The sequence below is a fragment of the Rattus norvegicus genome, chromosome 11 (genome assembly GCF_036323735.1).
Source record: "Rattus norvegicus strain BN/NHsdMcwi chromosome 11, GRCr8, whole genome shotgun sequence".
Taxonomy (NCBI): Eukaryota; Metazoa; Chordata; class Mammalia; order Rodentia; family Muridae; genus Rattus; species Rattus norvegicus.
The window spans coordinates 93,725,987-93,746,772 of NC_086029.1; the positions used below are offsets into that span (position 1 = coordinate 93,725,987).

Below are 20,786 nucleotides of genomic sequence, written 5' to 3' on the forward strand. Positions count from 1 at the left end.
ACTCAGTGACAGCCTGGGTCTCACAGAATCTCCAGTCCACTGCGGAGCTATACTGAGGACAGAAGCCGGTAGGCCGTGCAGTCATTTTACAAGGGACATCCCACTTATGGCTTCTACAAGGGCTTCAAACTCAGGGCCTGGATCAATCCAGCAGAAACTTAAGTATCCTACAGCACTCCTCTCCCGTTTCATCATGTCAAACTGATGCCATGATCCCAACCCTTCAGAAAAGCAATTCCCCAGGTTCCCGAAATTTTCTGATAGGTAAACAAGTATCAATGAGTGAACAAATCTGGTATACTCCAACGGTTCAGATCAGTAAAGAGGCAATAAACTTAATTGAATTCATGTTTAATAATTACAGGCACCGTGCCCAACCCTTCCCCCTGCCCTGGCAGCAGCAGGGGTGGTGCAGGGGCTGGGGCATATGCCCCCAGCAGCGAGGACGGCAGTCCCAAGAGTGATTTCAGAAAATAAAAAAGGACCCTAGAGGCAGGCGGTAGTGCCCCTCCCCCCGCAAAGACACACCAAATTTCAAGACTTTATATATATATCTCTGTGCCCTGGGGGGAGGAGAGAGACACTTGGCAGCATCCTGGAGGGGGGCCCCAGGCAGCCCCAAGCCATCCTGCCTCATCAGCCACTTTATTAGCTCAAGACACATCGCACTACAGGCACCCACTGCCACTGCCGCCACAGCCGCCGCCGCCCCCCTGCAGTCCAGGCGGCTGGCTGGCTGGGCCATCCACGTGTCCATGGCTCCAAGTCCCCTGCCCCACCCGCCATCAGTTGTGATCAGACTCCTCGTCCTCAGCCTCACGAAGCCAATTGAAGAATGCTGTGACAGATTTAAGGGCCACACCCTTGCCCTGCTGTTCAGCAGGGTCCTTGCTGCTCTCCCAGCTGTAGAAGGCGTCTTCCTTCACCACGTCCTCATCATACAGAGCATCAAAGAACATCCGAAGCAGGTCTGCAGGCCACAAGGACAACAATTAGATGACTAGCCAAAGCCTTAGATCCCTCCCACAGAGACACTGCTAACACAACCTTGATCTACCATTCTGGTATTCAGAGTGACTAGGCCTCTGACAATACCAATCTCATGACAGAGATTACCAGCCCAAGAATGGGTTACTTAGCCATTAGCAATCCTTAGAGACAGGAAAATGTAAACCCAAATATTTGGGAGACTGAGGCAGATCAAGATAGCAAGCTCATAGCAAACTGGCAGCTTAGCAAAATTGTCTGAAAGGGGGAGAAACTGAGACCAGGTACACACATTTAATCTCAGTGCTCAGGAGGAAGAGAAGGGTAGATTGAGTTTGAGACTACCTTGGTCTGCAATAGACTTGTTTCTAGGCCAGCTAGTTCTGTTATCAGTGAGACCACATCTCAAGAGAGCAAAGGGAGGGAAGGCTGGGTGTGATGGTATATTATGCCTATAGTCCCAACACTTGGCTAGCCTGCAAGACTACAGAGAGAAACCTTGGCTTAAAAAAAACAAAAACAGGGGTTGGGGATTTAGCTCAGTGGTAGAGCGCTTGGCGCAAGGCCCTGGGTTCCGTCCCCAGCTCCGGAAAAAAAAAAAAAAAAAAAAAGGAAAAATGTTAAAGTCTGGAAGTCTGGTGCCCACAACTGGAATCCCATTACTTGGTATATAGAGGGAAGGAGGATCAAAGGTAGGGAAAGCCTAAACTACATAACTGGTTTTGAGGCCAGCCCAGACTATTAAGATTGCATCTCGGAGACAAAATAAGTAATAAATAATGAATGGAAGTTGAAAGCTAGGCACCGGACACCTGAGTTCCAGTATTTACGAGTCTGTGGCAGACAGACTACCAACAACTGTTGCCTCTTCTTCCCACACACTTGTACCCCTCTGGCCTCTGGGGAGTGACACTCTGCCCAGTGGTACATTTCTCTTAGCACCCATCTTCAGGGTGAATCCCCCCCCCCCCAACCTCCTCTGACCCGTGCTTGTTTTAGGCCATCACAAGCAGCTTTCCTCAAGTGCTTGTCTTAGAATACAATTCCAGAACACTGTCCATCCCATTCCTCACAAACCCCATTACCTGAAGCACAGGACCTCAAGCCCAGCCCAAGGTGGCAAGTTAGCTTACCAACTATGGGAAGTTTAGGCCAGACATTCCTGTTTTCCACGTCTCTATGGATATAGCTGATCTTTCACTTATCCCATATCTTGTGTTCCAAAACCTGTGTGTGCGTGCCCCACCCCTGAGAACCCTGTACAACCACTCATCTATTTACCACGTGTGCTAAGTCCAATCTTACCACAACGCCAGCTTTCAACTATCCCAAAGCTAAACGAGATTTTTGTATCTGTTTTTCCTTCTGTCTCAGTCCTGTCCAATTCAGAATTTCAGAACCCTACTTACTCTCAAATACTGAAGCTTGCTAGGAAGACCTCAATGTCTTAAATACTCAAAGTGCTTAATTTTTGGATACGCTCCTACCACACTGAGGCATCTAGCATTTTCAACCATTTTTCTATACCAAATTTTCTTTTTGCTCATAGACCCCTGCCCTATCTGTGTCTTCTATTTTGCCAGGGTTCTTATTCTTGAGGCAATCCCACATCCTTTTGTAAGAACATATTGGAAAAGGCAGGAGTCCCAGCAGAACCATTCAAAGTAAGCCTCAGTCTCCACTGTAAAGTGAAGTAAACAGCTGACAGTATTTTAAAGGTAATTATGCTTCAACTACTGTTTTGCTTTTTGTTGTATATACGTAGCCCTGGTTGTCTTGATCAGAGACTCACTTTCCTGTCTTCTGAGTGCCACCATGACCACCTGGGGAATAGGGGCATTCTCTGAAACAGGGTCTAATTAATTAGCCAAGGCTAGTCTCACACTAGTATTTCTCTACCTCTGGTGTTAGGATCACAGGATGTGACACCATCCTTTCTTTGCTTACAATCCCAAAAAAGCCTTACTCCATTTGGTGCAAGCCCCTTGTCAGTACTTACCTAGCCTGAAGTATCTGTCCCCTTCCCCCCACTTCTCCAGTCCCTCTTGTTCATGACTGCTGTACCTTCCTTCAGTAGCTCTTTTCACGTTTTTATTCCAACTCAGGCTGCCTGCTCTCTATCTATAGGGAACCAATTCAAACCCATCATCTCTTGGACCCATCTTCCAACATTCATGCTCCGACTCCAAGCCAGCATAGAACTAAGCTCACTACAGTTATTTCAACACCTAAGCATACCCATGTGCTGAATTTGCAAACCTCAGACATGGTCATAAGCCCCCACTTCCAATGAGGAAAATGGAGACAAATCCCTAACAACCATTAACAAGGTAGGCAAGCACTTTAGCCTTGTGTCAGACAGATGGGCACATGGTATCTGAAAGATATTACTGTTTATCACCTCTGCATTGCTGTCATCTACTGGTCAAGCACAAAGCGGGCAGGCAATCAACCCTCCAGGCTTAGATTAACTCATTCCATTTGTAGGCAAGGAAACAAGCAGAGGGTAGGGTAAGTAACAATCAAACACCGGGGCATTTTACTCTCTCCCCGCCTCTCTTGCATTGAGTACCTTCCATGAGCACAGTCTTGTAGCTGGCAGTCCCTCCGCCCCACCCTCCCCTGCAGCCTGGCTCTTACTGGCAGGCTGTTCTAAGGTCACTACAAGGGCCTGGAGAGCATAGAGTGCTTGTAGCTCCTTCTGCTCATCACTCAGGTATTTCTGAAGCAGTCTTGCTCGCACTTTCAACACTTGAACATCCACTCGGAGAGGAGTCTCAACTACAGGAAAAAAACAAACAAAACAACAAAAAAGTGGAATAATGCAGATTTTACTTGGCTTAGCCCTAGATTGCCTGGCCCACCCCTGTCCCACCACCTCTCTGGCTTACAGATAATTGCAGAATAACAGACAGTTGTCATGAGGGCTCGAACTAATGTATTGGATGCTATCTGCTGCTCATTCAGGTTGGCCTGTGTGGGAACACAAATGCACCCTAAGTATCCACTCGTTACTCCCCAACCACCCACTCCAAAATCTACCTCTCTCCTCCCCAGGTATGGTACCCATGGAGAAGCATACCTCTATCCAGTCACACACACGCTGGTCCTCCCTCTCCTCCCCTGGTACCCATGGAGAAGCATACCTCTATCCAGTCACACACACGCTGGTCCTCCCTCTCCTCCCCTGGTACCCATGGAGAAGCATACCTCTATCCAGTCAAACACACGCTGGTTACTGCCGCCGTCCTTCAGCAGCTTCTCGAGCTGCCTTCGCAGCTCCTCAAAGGCAAGTGCCCTCTGGCCAGGAGCTTCAGATTCTTCTCCCAAGGTATATTCCACCTTCTATAAACAAGTAACCCACAGAGACGGTCAAAACTAGTGTAAAAGATGAGGGAAAGATGAGATCTGCTAGCCCCAAATGCAGAATAACTGACTCCAGTCTCAAACCTTTTCAGCCACAAATGAGCCAACGTCTTGGCCTTCTGCTAGAAATTCCCTCCAGCTTAGCCCAGCCTCTCGCCACAGCATTCCCACCTTTTTGGGACCCTGAAAAACAAATTCAACATCTCAATACTTAGTTCTTACACATGGCCCTTGACTCTTAGGACCCAATAGTTCTTCAGTAGTCACACTACATAAGCAGCACCCTAGATTAAACAAACATCACAAGCAATAGGAACTTACCTGCCACCACAGCAGTATGACATTAGGATGGGGAAGTGTCACTTAGATCTACGCACACTTGTAGAACTCTCAAGAATCGTAAAAGACCACAAAAAGGTGAACAACCAAGTCTACAGATCTCATCCTAGCATACACAGTTTAAACAGTAGATGTATTTTACCTTTTATTTCCTTTCACAAAGTTTTGTTGATTTTGTTGGTTTTTATTTTTAAAGAATTTTACTTTATATATATAAACACGCTGTAGCATGTCTTCAGACAGACCAGAAGAGGGCATCAGATCCCATTACAGATGGCTGTGAGCCACCATGTGGTTGCTGGGAATTGCACTCAGGACCTCTGGAAGAGCAGTCAGTGCTCTTAGCCACTGAGCCAACTCTCCAGCCCTGATTTTTTGGTTTTTTTTTGTTTTGTTTTTTTTTTTTAATATTTATTATTGTCTTTCAGATCTGGAGAGTTGGCTTAGCAGTTAAGAACAGTTGTTTTGGTCCCAGCACCCACACTGTGGTTTCTCAATCACTCATAAGGCAGGTTCCAAGGATTCTGACATACTCTTTCACACATCCATACATGCAAATAAAACACTTATATACACACTTATATACAAATAAATCTAATTAAGTAAAATAAAAAACAAACGAACAAACCCCAAAAATCTAAAAATGTATTTTTGCTCCTTTTAACGACTGAGCTTTTCTATTTTCTCAAGTAAATGAACGTTTGCTTACAAAATATAATTGCTAGCCAGTGGTGGTACACCACGACAGCTAGGGCTACACAGAGAAACTGTACCTCAAAAAAACAATAAAGGTATGCCTATTATTTCCCTATGTTCAGAAAATCTTAGCAGCAGCAATACCCCCACACCTTCACAGCCTTCCTGCAGCCCGGCCAGGAAGAAGTCATGACAGAGACCACCTATTATTTAATAACATGTCTCATGTATCAAATACTTCAGGCCAACAAATGACCACCAGGCTCCGTGGTCACCTATGGCAGCCGAAAGCACATAAAACTCTCTGAATGCATCAACTCACCATGCTCTTGCATAAGAGACCCAGGATCTCCAGCAACAAAGAAGTGGCTTTGCCCATGGGTCTCAGAGGCTTCGTAATTTCCCTGTAAGAAAAATCAATCCTGATGGCTTCCAAAGCCCTCAACATTGCTCCACCCCTCTCCAAGCCCAGGTATGCAACTTATCTCACTTCCTCCAGTCTTTGTCTCTCTTGCATCCACAAAGGGAGGGAGGGAGGCGCTTACCTAAAGAGCTCTCCCATGGGTACCCCGTCTTCCTGAAGAATAGGTGTTATCAGTTCTGCCAGGTAAAGCCATACATGAGGGATGTCGATTTCCATGTCCTCAGCCAATTCTAGTGTTTCATACAGCCTGAGAGGGGAACAAGAGGTCAGGGCACTTAAGAGATGAATTAGACACTTACCCTGCTTCTAGGAAAATACAGCACAACTAAACAAACAAACAAACAAACAAACAAAAAAAGTGGAGGCCCCCGAGAAACATTTTCCAGACACAAGACAATCTCAAGCTAAAATCCAAGGTTCCAGGAATCCCACCGAGGAGAAGCAATCAGTGGGTTACGTGGGTGGTTACGTGGGTGCGGAAGGCCCACAGACGCTGCTCGTACCCTTGGTAGTACTGGGCAGTAGAGAGGTGCCCTGCGCAGAGTAGCTGGTGCAGCAGTCTCCCCATGTGCTCACGAGCAATGGTGCTTCGCTCCAGCGTGGACTCGATGCCAAGCCGTACAAAGATGAAGAGCAGGGAGGGTGAAGCCAGCTCCTGGACGCACTGCACGGCCTCCTTCATGTCATTGAGATGGAGATACTCTTCAATGATGGCCTTCGACTTCCTCTCCACCTCATCCACAGCGAGCGCAGCCTTTGGAGGGCTCACTGGAGGTAGAGTGGCTTCCCGCTTCACTACAAGGGCAGAACTTTTCAGTTACTTCTCTTAAAAGAATCCAGAGCTCCCCAAGAAAGTTGGGGAGTACTCAGTCCTGTATCAGCCAATTGCCTTTCCCCCCATTCCTCTGCCAGCCCCTCCCTTCTCACCAGGATCCCGACCTCGATCCTCCGTGAGGCTAGCTGCCTTGCGGAGTCCCTCAGGCTGGGATGGCCGCTCTCTACTCCGCTCCTCCACTTCTTTGCTAAAACTTCGCTTGGTGGCAGGTGTTCTGGCACGATCAAGTCGGTCCCCACGGTCACCTCCCCGCTCACTGCGCTCTAGCCGGTCTCCCCGGTCCCCAGCTTTCTCACCTCGTTCCCGGCTTAAGCTGCTCCTGGAAGACGATACGTTGTCTCTCGCCTGTGCCGCTCAAGCACTTACGTGACCATCCAATACTCAGGGCGGGGCAGCTACAGGGTCTCTTTCTTGTCATCAAGGGACATGTCCAGGCAATGAAGGCACGAGAAATCCCTACGCTTTGACAACTAAAACCCAATCACAGTATTCCCTAACAACCCCACACCCAGAAACTCACCTCTGTACAACACGTCTGTTATCTGTGTTCTCTACGGGTAATGTTTGTTGAAGAGCAGAAAAGCGATTCAAAGTAGCTGGACGAGTAGCTTCCGATGCTAGGAAGGGCAGAAAGAAAACTTCATTAACCCATTTCTGCCTTCCAAGAGCTAGGGTTACAGTGTGCCACTACACTGTTACTACCTTATGCATCCCCCTTATTATTTAGGACTCTTGGTCACAACAATGACAAAGTAATTCACTTTTTTTTTTTCCCCCAGAGCTGGGGACTGAACCCAGGGCCTTGCGCTTGCTAGGCAAGTGCTCTACCACTGAGCTAAATCCCCAACCCCAGTAATTCACTTCTTGGCATCATGTACATGACTCCTATTTTCATTCCCGGATTACTCAGTTTTCTGTGTACACGAACTCTAGGAAGCTGAGAACAGCAAGTACCAGTTCCCTACAGTGGCCTCCATACCTGTGTCTGAGGGTTTGGCTCCTGATCCCCCACTGCTGCCCTTGCCCCAACTCAGTCGTCCTCCAGGTGCAAAGAGCTGGTTGTTAGAATCAATGGACCCAGGCTGCAGAAGGAAAGACAGCAGACTCTTATGTCTTACCTGGCTTAAGCCCTTAGCCAACTACCACACATAGCCACACTGGATTAAGGGCCTAAATGAAGGGTGAGGCAAGCTTTGGCCATACAGTCAAGACAGTATCTTAGGGCTCTGCAATCCAGTTTATGGCTACTACTCAGTGTTATAATAGTGTAACATAAGGAATAACTGTTGTATCAAGTAATTACCCATAGAGAAGAGAACTCAAATTCTACATACTTTACTGTATGTAGGACAGAAAAGGCATCAGCCCATGATTACTATAGATGGTTATGGGAATTGAACTCAGGATCTCTTCAAAGAGCTGCCAGTGCTCTTAACCTGAGACCAAATTGTATATATTCTATATACCATAAAATATCACCCCATTATTTTTTTCAACCACTTAAAATGTAAAATCCATTCTTGGCTTGATTTTGGTGTTATCAGCTTACTAAGACCGATGTGAACAAATCCTTTAGGTGACGGACGCTTCATCTAACTTAAGTCTAAGTTCAGTATCAGCACCCTAACTGTGGGGACCAATGCACGCTTCATTCATCCTCTTCACCCTGCAACTCGCCTACCCCAGACCACCACCTTACCTTTGTGATCTTGGTGAGCCGTGAGGTGTCAATGGGGCGACTGCCTTTGCTGATGGGGACTGTATTCCAGCCACCATCATCCACAAGTGGAAGGCCACGGTCTGAGACAAAAAAGAAGAGAGAGGGAGGGAGGGAGGGAGGGAGGGAGGGGGGAGGGGACAGAGGGAGCATGTTGGAGTAACGAGTCCTGTCAACCCCTTCTTGGGTCACCCTCAGCCTCTCTTCCTCAGATCCTCAATCCCATCATGTGCTCTCAGTGGCCCAGACACGTGGCACTAACAGACGTCATCAGCGGAAAGAACAATCGCATCCCATCCTCTAGGAGCTTTCCTGTCTCCTCCTTAGCCCCAGCCTCAGACTCACTGACAGGAGGGCCTGGAGGGCCGCCCCGACGCTTGTCGCCGCCCTTGGCCATGAGCTGCTGGACCTTGATGTGCTCCCTGTGTTCCTCCATTTCAGCCTCCTTGTGAATCTGATCGATCGTCTTGGGGCCCTGATCCCCGCGACGCGGCACCCAATTGCTCTTTGGGAACAAAATGCAAAGTTATTCTGGCGTTGCCAGGGATCAGCCGAAATCGTATCAGGAACTGGAGTGGCAGGTAAGTGGAGGAAGACGTCACATACCTGCCGCAGGTCAAGCACATCCTGTAGCATAAAACGGATGCGAGATGAGGTCTTCTTTTCTTTAATGATTTTTTCCATCTGGTTGAAATACTGATCCATTCGAGGCTGGACAGCAAAAGGATCGGGTCAATTTATACTCATTCACACCCACCACACACACCTCTGACACTGGCTAAGCATCACACACACACACTCTTACACACACACACACACACTCTCTCTCACACACACTCTTACACGCACACACCCAACATTGGCTAAGCATCGCACGCACGCACGCACGCACGCACGCGCGCACGCACACGCACACCCCCGACACTGGCTAAGCATCGCAAACCCCTGAGACTGCGTCTTGTCGGTGAACAGGAGACTCATGCCATACTCATTCACCACAGCTCAGCACCTCTACCTTGGCTTTTGCAAAGTCCAGGTCTTTGCCAATCGTGGTGAGGAGACGGCAGAGGCATTCTAGGGACTCCTCATCATGGTTTTTAAGTAGTTTGACCACACAGTCATGCATTATTGCTTCTGTTAACATCTTCAACTTGAATAGCTCCCCAATGAACTTGATATTCCCTAAAGAGCGCCGCCGAGCTATGTCCCGGGCCTCTTCTAGTTCTTCTTTCAGGCGTCCCCGTTCTTCTGCCTGTCCACCATAAGACAAAGATTATGTCAAAAAAATAACCAAGGGGCTGGAAAGATGGTTCGGAGGTTAAGAGTACTAGGCTGTTCTTCCAGAGCATGGTGACCCTTTGCTCACAACCATCTGTACTGGATTCTGATGCCCTCCCTGCATGAAGGCAAAGTTCTCATATACAAAAAATAAATAAATCTTTAAAAAAAAGATAAGCAGGAGAATCTTGGAGAGATAGGTCAGTAGTTAAAAACAGTCTTGCTCTTGCAAAAGATCTAAGTTCAGTTCTTAGCACCCATACGGTAGCTCAGAGCCAGGTCTAACTCTAGTTCCAGGGCATCTAGTGCCCCCTTCTGGTCTCTTCTGGCACCAGACATGTACACTGCCCACAGATATACAGGGTGGCCAAGCTTATGGGTAAAAATAAAACTAAGAACAAAACAAACAGCCAGCTGGCTAAAATCCCTTTCTCTTACTAAATAGCCAGCCAGCCCAGCACTAAGCACTCATGTCCTAAGGTAAAGGGAGCCCCTAGATCCTTAACAATTACAGGCTTCTAAAGTGAAGGGTAGGTGCTGAGTACAGGGTGTGATTGACAAAAAAAAAAAAAAAAAAAAAAAAAAAAAAAAAAGGGTGTGATTGGCAATACAGTCTCTCACCGTAGCAGCTTCATCCATTTCTTTTTGCTTTTTTTCAAAAACTTCATCATCATCTTTGTCTTTCTCAAATTCTTTCTGACACCGATTTAACAACAGTTTTCGAAAATTCACAGTCACTGTTGGCTTTTCTGTAGTGGGCACTTTCAGCTGTAGACCAGAGAGAATACCACATTAAGAACACTCCAAGGTAGAGAAGGCCTTTCAAGTCTCCTGACCCAGAAAGCCTACTAATGTACTGCACACTTAGCTACCAAAACAGAACCTAGAAGAGCTAGACTCTACGATCCCCCGGAAGACGCAGGAAGCTAGACAGTAAGACTTAGAAAACTGGGCTAGCAGGATGGCTCAGAGGGTGAAGAAGCATGCCACACAAGCTTGAGAGTCTGAGTTTAATCTCCAGAATCTATATAAAGGCCAAAGAGAATTGACTCCACAAGTTAACCTGATGCCAGCAATTGTGCAAACTGTGGTAAACATGCAACTACACAGACATTGGCAAATAAAATGTTAAAATAAATAAAAGGATGGAAAAGAATCTCTAAGAAAGACTTAGCAACGGTAGAAACTAACCGCCATGAGGCAGCGGCACATGTTGGCATAAGCCACAGAGAAGTTGGGCTCTGAAATGGCTTTCTCGAAGATGAGGTCAATGACTCCTTTGAGGCGTTCCTCCGTGTCAATGGCCAGCTGTGTCACCTGCTTCATCAGCTGCTGAAACATCTGGGGTGTCAGCTTATTCAAGATGGAGCGTACCCTTCGGAACAGGTCCTGTGGAGAAACAGGATAGAATATACAGGATCTACTGAAGTACTCAAGATAAACACAGGCTGCTGACACAGGACAAAATAGTAGGGACTGAGCTCAAACTGTGTAGTAAAGACAGTGGACACAGTAAAATGGCTTACCAGGGCAGCTCTAAAGGAGCAGGAATGGAGATCAAACGCAAGACTTTAGTACCTGGGTCTTGCTTCCGTCAGCATCCTCCTCCCCTCGATCCTTATCAGCGGCTGTCCGTTTGCTACTGGGTTTCCACGCCTTCTCTGCTTTGTTCAGTTTTATGTCTTCAGTCATTATCACTGAGGAAATGATCTTGCGAGTTTCCTTCCGTGGACCCTGCTGAGAGCGCCTGGGTCCCAGGCCAGCCTGCTAGACCAGGGATGGAGACAAGTGAAGTCACAACAGCACGTACAATATGCAACCCCATCACCACAGCTCAGAGACAGACTTCTCCCCATAGGAGGACACAAGATTCCACCCCACTCACTAACCATCTGCCCCGCAGCCAGCCCCACTCACCGGCCCTCGGGGCAGCTCCCCACCTGGCCCACCCCTTGGGGGCCCACGGCTGCTGAGGGTTGGTCGGCCAAGGTTGGCAAAGGATGGAGTGAAATCTGGGCCACAGTTTATGCCAGGTAGTCTGGAGGGATCCAGTGACCGAAGTGGTGTTTTATTAGCCTGCAAAGAAGACTCATGTCTTAAAAACAGGTCAGGATGGTTGCTTTCTCTTTACTGACCTCAGGCACTTCTAGGTCAAGCCAACCTTCCTCAAAACACCAACCTTGTCCAGCACCACATCAGTGATATGGGGCAATCCTTCTGGCTTCTGCATACTGGCAAAGATGAACTGAAAGCCCAGCAGGAACTCCCTATCATAACGCTTCTTCTCTTCAAGGTTGAGAGGCTTCCACTGATCTGCAAGACAGGATGCACCAGTCACTCCTGCGTCCTGCAGTAGGACTGCCCACTCCTCATGAAGTAGGTGAGTACTGCTCAGCTGCTCATCGCCTCAAACGCACCTGACTTGTACTCGTACTTCTGTTCCCCAGGCTGAATGTTCTCGGCATTGTGAATTTTGTCTTCCTTAGAGTCCCAGGTTTCCTCTGCTTCCTCAGGCTGTGGGAGCGCAGCACTGCCCTCAGACTCTGGGCTTGGGTTGCTGCCAGTAGGAGGCTGATTCTCCACCTCTGGTACTGCTGGGTCCACCTTCAATCATAGATGAACACCCAGGTTCAGTTGCATGATCACTGCCTCCAAACTACGCCATCTCCCCTCAACTAATTCTTGTTTCCTTACCTCCTTGAAGGCATCGAGAAGGTCACCCACAGCCTCTTTCTTGTTTAGCTCTTTAATTTTCCGTCTCCTCTTTGGCACAGACACTGCCACTACAAGGAGAAAGAGGACAAGGAAGGTGTGAACAATCTAATAAGTATCCCTAACAGAGGAAAAAAAAAAATAACAGTGAAAACCAGCCATTAATATTCCTCTACCCTTCACTCTTGCTTTAGATGATAAATTCCTCTCTGTAAAACCAGGCACTGTGACAGATTCCTATAATCCTTCAACTTGGGACACAAGAGACACAAGGATTAGGAGGAGTTCAAGGCCAGCCCCAGCTGCCTTGTCTAAAAAAGCTTGAGCCTTCAACTCTACTTCTTAGGTCTAACACTAGGCCAAATGGGAGCCTATTTTGTGGAGCTGTCATAAAAAGAGAGTGCACGGCTTTAATCCTAGCACTTGGGAGGCAGAGGCAGGCAGCCAGACCACATAAAGACCCAGTCTCAAAACAAACAGAACAGAAGAGGTACCAGATGGGAGATCAATGAGGAGAGCATCTCCAGAATGAGCAATGTCAATTATCTAGCCACACCCCTTACCTTGGGGAGCTGCTGCCACCTCTAAATTCTGAGACAATTGGGCTGGGACAGGAGTACTATCGAGAGGGAGGTCCTCTCCTCCCTTCTCACTCTCAGCTTCTCCATCTTCATCTTCATCTTCTTCTATTTCTTCCTCCTGAGCAGCAGAAGTATCAGAAGGAGCCACAGGTGGAGTGGGAGAGACAATGCTGGCCAGTGCCGCTGAGGGAACCTCCTTGGCCTGCTCCTCGGGCTCACTGACGGGGCTGAGGTCCACAGCTGGTGGCGAGGGGGCTCCATTGAGCAGCTCCTCGGGTTGGGCAGTTGGAGCAATGGGCACAAGCGATTCAGAAGCACAAGCTGAAAGAGGGGGAGGAGCTGGCTCCGTGCTTGACTCCACCTCTGGTTCCAGATCCTCAGATGGGATCACGCCATTGGGCTCATGAGTTTCAGCCCTGTGAGGCACCAGGGACGTGGAAACCTGGAGAGGACTGGAAGAGAACTCAGATTCTGGAATGGGTTTGCTGAGTGTCACTTCTACTTCCAGTATGGGTTCGGCAAGAGTGGGTTCTGGAGAGAGGCAATATGGCTCCCCAGATTCACAAGAGATGGGGGTCGATTCTTCTACAGAAATTGGTATCATCCCCGTTGTCATAGTGTCCCCAGGAATAGAGAGGACTCCAAGATTAGACTCAGACCCCGGCTCCAAAATTGGGGGTGGTGATGGGGTTGGAGAAGGCGACGAAGGCTGAGACTCTGTGCCAGGGCTGTGCTCTGGGCCAGGCAGCCCTGGCCGCCCCCCAATGGCTGCTCCCTGTGACCGGTCATCTGCAGGAAGAATGAATGCATGACAGCAAGTCCCACACTGCTCCTGTTCTTCCTCTTAGCCAAGCTGACTTCCCATTTAACAAAACACATCCCAACCGCCTCCCACATTCGCTGTTTCCATCCCCCACCAAAACCCACTTCAAACCCACTATGTGGAAACCTAAGTCATTCTCTGGTACTCAGTTTGAATCACTCCACTCCTTCAAGTGTAAATCTTCAAACTCCCCACTTCCATAAAAGCTGTGCCACCGCTCACTCCTCTTACCTGGCCGGATAATGACAGCAACCTGAGGCGACTCCCCATTGGGTTGAGGCTCCAGACTGCCTCCCGTCTGCAGGACACAAAGCGTTAAAAGTTTGCACTGAAGAGTTCCACACCCTTCTTTACTAGTCATTTTTACTTTAGTTCTGCCTAGAAATCCAGGAAAGCAGGGAAATAAACCCCTTAGGTGAAGGAAAAGATCAAGTGACTTGGGAATCTAGAGCAGAATAGCTTTCCAAACCAAGGTATAGCTCAGAGATATGACAGTACCTGGGGAGGAGTGGGTGTGGAGGCAGTACGGGCCCCAGACATGATCTCTTCTGTGATATCCTTCCCTCCTTGGTTTGGGTCTCGAATTCGGATCTGGGGAAAAAAAGCTATAGGATGAGTGGGAAGCAGAAGGAGCCCGCCTCTCCCCCCTGTCCCACTCCTAACACTCTGGGCCAACCTCCCACCCCTACTGGGAAGCAGGTGGGTGGGTGCCAGAAACCCCATGAGTTCTACTGTCAACCCATCCGGCTGCTCTTGTAGTCGCTGCCCTAGCCCCCACCCCTAAGACTCTTGACCTCACAGAGCAGCCCTGAACATCACAATGCCCCTCCCCTCCCTCCCCTCTACCCACCAGCAATCCCTAAGTCAGTAGCCAAACACCCTAGGGCTAAAGACCCCCATCCAGCATCCAGACAGCTCACTTGTGGCTGGTCGGCCTGCTCTCTAGGGGTAGGGCCCAGATGCAGTGGGTGGAGCCAGGGTGACTCAGCGGCTTCCCCAGCCCTGGCACCCTATTCTGGGCACCATGCCCGGGGCTTGAGGACTGAGCAGAGGCGTAGGCCTCCAGAGCTTCCAGGACTAAGGAGTCAGGAGCACAGAAAACAAACCATTTCCAAGCTAACCAGCAGCACCCCCAAAACAAGCATACGTCTTGTGAACTTAACTAGAGCCCAAGTCTCTTGGGAATTTCCCTGCTGCCCATTTTAGTCTTCTTGTGAGTTGCACTACACTACAATCCCCATACAAGGGACCTCCTTCCTCCACAGACCTTATTCTCTGCTACACTCAGAAGTTGATGAAGTTTTGCTCCTACAGGTACATTTCAGCCGACAGCAGACCACGAGTGTCCCTCCCCAAGTGTCCCAGAGCCCTAGCTGCTACTTACAGTTTTCCGTTCCCTCTTAGGGGCAATCTGGGGTGGCTGGTTCATCAGAACTGGGGCAGGAGCCACACTAGCAGGAAACTGCTGCACACTCTGGGCTGGGTAATAGGCTCCAGCTTGGGGAAAAGAGGACAGAAAAGATTCCTGACAGCTTCCAGATCCAAACATACACTAATGTGTGCCTGAACACCTCCCACTGCAGAGCCTCTCATCACATACAGCCGGCCCCTTGCCCTACCCTGCCCTGCCCGCCTCTCTGGGGAATTAGGTGTCTGTCAAAGCAGGGGAACCAGTTTGAACTGCGTTTACAAGAATTCCTCGCACAGACACACACACCCTGTAGGAAGGAACTCCTTCCTCTCTACACAAGCTACCAGGTACTGTTCTACCCCACAAGGTGCGCGAGCGTACATGCACACATAGCACACATCACACACACACACACACACACACACACACACACACACACACACACGACCCAGCAACACACATACACTCTCAAAGTGAAACACAATTGGCTCTTTGGCAGGAAAGGAACAGGGTTTTCCAATTGTTTCACTGAAGCTGACTCAAATTCCTAACTCAGCCCTTTGCAAGGGGCAACCGCAACAAAAAGTAACATCCAGCCAGACAGAAATAAAAATTAATTCCCTAAAGCAATTGTTTCCAACGTGGAGTAAATTTGTAACTCATCCATAATTCCTACTTGCTCCTTTTCAAAGTACCAAGGGTGGTTATATATTTAATCGTATACATACATATGTATATACATACAACTACACATGTATTAGATGTATATACATACAACTACACATGTATTAGAAGTACATACTTAAGATCTTCCTGGGGGTTGGAGATTTAGCTCAGCGGTAGAGCGCTTGCCTAGCAAGCGCAAGGCCCTGGGTTCGGTCCCCAGCTCCAAGGGAAAAAAAAAAATCTTCCTGACGGGGAAAAACTTTTTAGATACTGCTATAAGCTTAGCATGATAACATATACTTGTAATTCGAGCAATCGGGGGGGGGGGGGGGAGGATCACTGCAAGTTTAAGGCTAGCCTGGTTTACATGACAAGTTTCAGGCCAAGCTAGAACTACATTATAAGACTATTTCAAACAAAACCCATAAAGTTCAGTTTTCTTTGAACATAAATGAAAACTAGCTATGAAAACCACTCAAATCCTCATTACGGTCTTCCAACTCTGAAAAGAAGCCCCAAACAGCGTTCACTTAACTTGGCTTTCAAGTCAGAGCCTATATCTCTTTCAGTTTATTTTTTATTCTGTGTCTGTGAGGAGGTGTGTATGTGTGTGTGCGGATATCCAGAGTCCAGAAGTGCTGGCTCCACCAGGAGTTGAAAGTCACAGTTGTTGAGCTGCCTGACACTGGTGCCGATATGGAACTTGGCAAGAGCAATTCCCTCTTAGCCACCGAGTTGTACCTCCAGCCCTTTCTTTTTTAAATGAACAGTTTCCTTATTCATTTATGTGTACATGGGTAGAGTGGAGGTAAGAAGATGACTAGTGGGTGTCAATTCTGTCTTTCTACCACCTGGGTCCCAGTGATCAAAGCCATGTCATCAGGCTTGGGTGCCCTTGGTGCTTTGATCCACAGAACCAAATTGAAGGCCCTGATCCTGTGTTTCTTATTTTGAGGCAGGGTGTTTCAATTACCTCTGGCCGTCCTGGAACTCACTATGTAGACCAGGTTGGTTTCAAACTCAAGAGTCTGCCTGTCTCAGCCTTAGTGTTGGCTGGGATTAAAAGTGTGTGCACCCTTAATCCTGTGCTCCTTGAAGTGGGGAAGACTCCAACTCTCTTGGCAAAGGATCAAAGCTTCCTTTACCAACATAATCCCTATCACCTATTAATTCTATCATTTTAAAAACCAGAAGCGGGATTGGAGATTTAGCTCAGTGGGAGAGCGCTTGCCTAATAAGCAAGCCCAAGGCCCTGGGTTCCATCCTCAGCTTGGGGGGTGGGGGGTGGATAACAAAAAGACCAAAGACGCCCCCTCCCCCCCCAAAAAAAACCAAGGTAGGGGAAAAAAGCCAAAAGCACACAGAAGAATAAATTAGCATTTAGAATGTTGAATACTTGAGATGTTCCCTAGGACACACTCCCCACCTACTACTCCTTGCCGCGCTTACCATAGGTCCCAAACTCGGTAGGGCTTGCACCTGGATAGAAGCCTGGGGCTCCTGGCTGCACAGGGTACTGCTGTGTTGGGACAACATATGTGGAACGCCCCTGATGGGGGTTGGGGAAGAAAAGAGGGAAAAGAAGGAGATGAGAAAAGCTACAAACACCACACATCAGATTATGAAGTAGGGTAAGCCAAGCCAAGCCTGGACAATGACCAGAAGTCCCACCCCTACAAGAGCAATGGGTCTGGAAGATCAGGTAGGAGAGGTAGAAGATGAGGCACTAGGTAATCTGGCTTCCTGCCCCCAGCCTCACCTGTCCAGGGATATAGTAGGCTCCTTGGGAGGCTGAGTAGGAGATCTGGGAAGGGATCATCATTACTTGGGATCCAGCAGGGTAGACATGGGGAGCTGGGCCAGGACGGGCAGGGGCTGCACTCTGCACTCGGGAGGCTGCACTGCTAGGGGGCTGGGCCCGGCTAGGGTAGAAGTGCTGTCAGGAAGAAAGAAAGCAGGTGGGGTCAATAAGAGGAATGAACAGTAAAGTCAGCATTCCAGTGTCCATACAGTCTTAAGAGTATAGCAGGCTTCCAAACATGGCGACTGGTCCTTCCCCAGACCCACGTGACTACACTAACACTTGCCTTCCAAGTTAGATGAAAACTCTGTATCCTGTACTCACTGCCATGCAGGCAGCCACCTCCAGAGTACCACTCTAGAGGCCTAACCTCAAGATACATCATGTCTAAGTAAGGCCCTTCTGGGCAACATACTCCCCAGCATGCACTGTCCCATCTCAAGTACTGAGGCTACCTGCTACATGCAACAGTCTCCCAGTTCTGGGACACTCGCTTGTCAACAGCTGGCCTCTAGCCTCTAACATGCAGTACTTGGACTTAAACTCCTAAACGGCAAAGGTGGCACCCACCCTGAACATCCCAATCTGTGTCTAGCTATGGACTGGGGGAGGTCGGGTGACACCAAAGAGGTGGCTCGGGATTAGGAAAGAGGTATTACCTGCAGAGACCTGAATCCTCCCTGAAAGCACATGGGGACAGGAAAGACGACAATTATCCCCAAGGTGACAGAGTGGGATTAGGGGGAGTGAAGTGGGTAGGAAAAGAATCCTTCCCCTTGGGAAGAACTTGGAGAACACAAAAAATAAAAGCACAACTGGAATTTTTATCTCATCACAGTTCAAAGGGAAAGGAGAGGAGGAGAGGAACTAGGAACTACTATTCCTAGTGCAATAGGAAAGGGCTGACAGCAGGGCCCACAACACAGTCTCCAATTCTCAAAGACCCCCATAATGCCACCCTCACAGTCTATAAGCTTCAAAGGGTCAGCCACCCTAAGTAACTAACAGCAGGAAGAACACGGGCAGCTGTCAGGAAGTTGGGGGGGGGGGGGCAGTACACAGCGTCCATAGTTTCCATACTCGCCCCAAACCAGCAGCTTCCCAGTTTCCCCAGTTCCCACCCAACACCCTTCTCTAGCCACAGCCCCTCACCTGGCGGGGCTGAGAAGGCGTGTTCATTTGTGTCGCTTGAGGCGTGCTAAACACCACCGGTGCAGTCTGCCCCGGGGGAAACGCTGGCTGAAGGGGAGAGACCAGAGTTCAGCAAGAGGGGAAGCCTGGGTGGGGCCTAAACCCAGGCTGGTGAAATAAGGGGAGCAGACCTGCAGCAACAGTCTCGGCAGTCCACATGTTCCCTCCCTGTGACAGCCCCAGGGACAGCCAGGGGCCCTATCTCAATTTGGCAGCAGGCAGCTGCACTTTGCCCTGACACAGATGGGGGTGGGAAAACTGCGAGCTGCATGACCTCCACCCCACCCGAGTCCTGTTCATTTAGCCTTGATTACCTGTGGGAGTCCAGGGGACCTGGCGGGTGGGGGGCCTGTGGGCTGGGGAGCTTTGTTCATTTCATTTGGTGCCACATCAGGGTCCCCCCAGCACCTGTTGGAAAGAGCAGAGCTCGGAACGAGGAAAGGACCCACGCTTATGGCAAATGGGCTGGGGGGAAAGGTTGTATCAAGAGCTAGGGTCAACATGGATTAAGGGAGGTGCCAAGTGAGTACAGAAACATCAAACATATAGGCTGTGGACCCCACCAACAACACGGACCGCATCACCCTGACCCCACCCTTGCCTGCTCAAACAGCCCCCTCACTCACCCCCTCGGTTAAGAATAAGTCCACAGTGCGGCCTACAGGTTCTGGGCATCCGAAGGCCTGGGGTTGGGAGGTGAGGGGTATCAACCTGGCTCCACGGGGCCCAAGACCAACCAGACCGGAAATTCCAGGTCTCGCTGGCACCAGGCTCCCGGATCACAAATGAAGCCGGCTGCTCCGGCCGTGATATCCCCACCCCCCACCCGGGGACACCGGGTTCGGAGCCTGCCGCGGGGCACTCGCGCGGGGCTGGAGAGGCCCGAGGCCTCCCGGGAACACAAGCCAGGAAAAGCGCGAGTCCGGCCGCACCAGCAAGGCGGGCGGCGACGGCCGCGAAGCCCGCTCGGGGCAGGCGAGGGTCGGCCGCCGGGCGGGGCTGGGGGCTCCTCCCTGCTCGCCGCCGCCGCCTCCCAGCTCTGCGCAACGCGGCCAGTGCCAAAGAACAACGTGTCACTTCCCGGCGGCCGCCCGGGCCCCGCAGGGGGAGGGGGCGGCGGGTCTGCGCCGCGCAGTCTGCGCCGGGCCGCGGCCCAGGCCGGGCGGAGGTGGCTGTCTCGCCGCCACCCCAGCGCCCTCCCCGCCCGGGCCCTGCTCCCCACCCCCACCCGGGCCCGGCCCGGCACACGTGGGCCGGGGATCGGCCTGGCGAGTAGGGCCTGGGCGCGGGCTCGGGGCCGGAGCGCCGGGGCGGCGGCGCAGGGTGGCGGGCCCCGGCCCGGATGGCGGCGGATGCGGGGGGAGGGGTGGGGGGCCGGGTCGGGCCCGGACATGGCGGCTTTACCTTCAGTCTCCTTCAGTCCGCGCGGCCGAGCCCCACGCAGCCGCACAGACGTAGTCCACAACCATTTCCGGCTCCCCGCACAGATCCCGCTCGGCGGCCACCGCTTCTCCGCAGGCGCAGCCAGCGCCCCACGTGACCGGCGCAGAGGGCGGAGCTGCGCTGGCGCTGGGGAAGCACATGGGATTTGCTCCGCCCCATCACGTGACACCCACTGCCCGCCCCCGTGTCCCCTCCCGAACTTTGGAACTCCCAGGCCGACCCCCTCTGAGGCCCTGGCGGTTCTTTAGTTCATTCATACTTTGCGGCAAGCATTTATTGAGCGCGTGAGTGCAAAGCGAAGTGCCCGCCTGGAGCCGAGAGTGCCGAATCTAAAAGGCAGTCCTGCCCTAGTAAATGGCACACTACAAATTATGCAGCCTCTGAAAATGCTATACATTTGATCTTTGATAGACCTATTAACAAAGGAAATTCAATGTTGCACCAAAAGAACTGATGCAATCTAACTAAAGAAGTAATTTTACATTCTCTTTAAAAAATCAGTCGCTCCTAGGGAAA

General features: G+C 50.1%; 1 protein-coding gene and 1 non-coding gene across 31 annotated transcripts; both read right to left on the reverse strand.

Annotated features, from left to right (window-relative positions):
* Positions 1–335: 335 nt before the first annotated feature.
* Eif4g1 (eukaryotic translation initiation factor 4 gamma 1) lies at positions 336–20,401 on the reverse strand. 30 transcript variants are annotated; one of them, XM_017598182.3, is made up of 33 exons: positions 20,232–20,379; positions 19,454–19,510; positions 19,142–19,235; positions 18,789–18,875; positions 18,296–18,316; positions 17,595–17,771; positions 17,285–17,384; positions 15,143–15,255; positions 14,257–14,349; positions 13,990–14,056; positions 12,918–13,724; positions 12,337–12,425; positions 12,060–12,246; positions 11,822–11,955; positions 11,560–11,718; positions 11,221–11,409; positions 10,834–11,031; positions 10,264–10,410; positions 9,380–9,616; positions 8,971–9,075; positions 8,710–8,869; positions 8,347–8,447; positions 7,627–7,729; positions 7,168–7,264; positions 6,740–6,966; positions 6,316–6,607; positions 5,934–6,059; positions 5,711–5,792; positions 4,438–4,536; positions 4,198–4,332; positions 3,879–3,960; positions 3,628–3,768; positions 336–970 (listed from the first exon to the last, which is right to left on the reverse strand). In XM_017598182.3, the coding sequence occupies exons 3-33, from the start codon at positions 19,199–19,201 to the stop codon at positions 786–788; spliced, it is 4,800 nt and encodes a 1,599-aa protein (XP_017453671.1). In that variant the 5' UTR covers positions 19,202–19,235; positions 19,454–19,510; positions 20,232–20,379; the 3' UTR covers positions 336–785. The 30 variants fall into 30 exon arrangements, with proteins under 30 accessions (XP_017453671.1, XP_063126423.1, XP_063126422.1 ...); XM_063270353.1 differs by lacking the exon at positions 18,296–18,316 and having other exon boundaries at positions 11,221–11,406; positions 17,285–17,351; positions 20,232–20,401; XM_063270352.1 differs by lacking the exon at positions 18,296–18,316 and having other exon boundaries at positions 17,285–17,351; positions 20,232–20,401.
* On the reverse strand, positions 8,569–8,643 carry Snord66 (small nucleolar RNA, C/D box 66). Its single transcript, XR_005491556.1, has one exon. It is a non-coding gene; the product is annotated as a small nucleolar RNA SNORD66 (small nucleolar RNA).
* Positions 20,402–20,786: the final 385 nt, after the last annotated feature.

Bases quoted from the DNA above. Each gene is read 5' to 3' on its own strand.
- Eif4g1 (XM_006248581.5), bottom strand. From the start codon at position 19,201: ATGAACAAAGCTCCCCAGCCCACAGGCCCCCCACCCGCCAGGTCCCCT. The intron at 18,317-18,788 runs GTGAGGGGCTGT...ATGTGCTTTCAG, and splicing joins CGCCTTCTCAGCCCCGCCAG to GGAGGATTCAGGTCTCTGCA. The intron at 14,057-14,256 runs GTACTGTCATAT...TGTGTCCTGCAG, and splicing joins CCACACCCACTCCTCCCCAG to ACGGGAGGCAGTCTGGAGCC.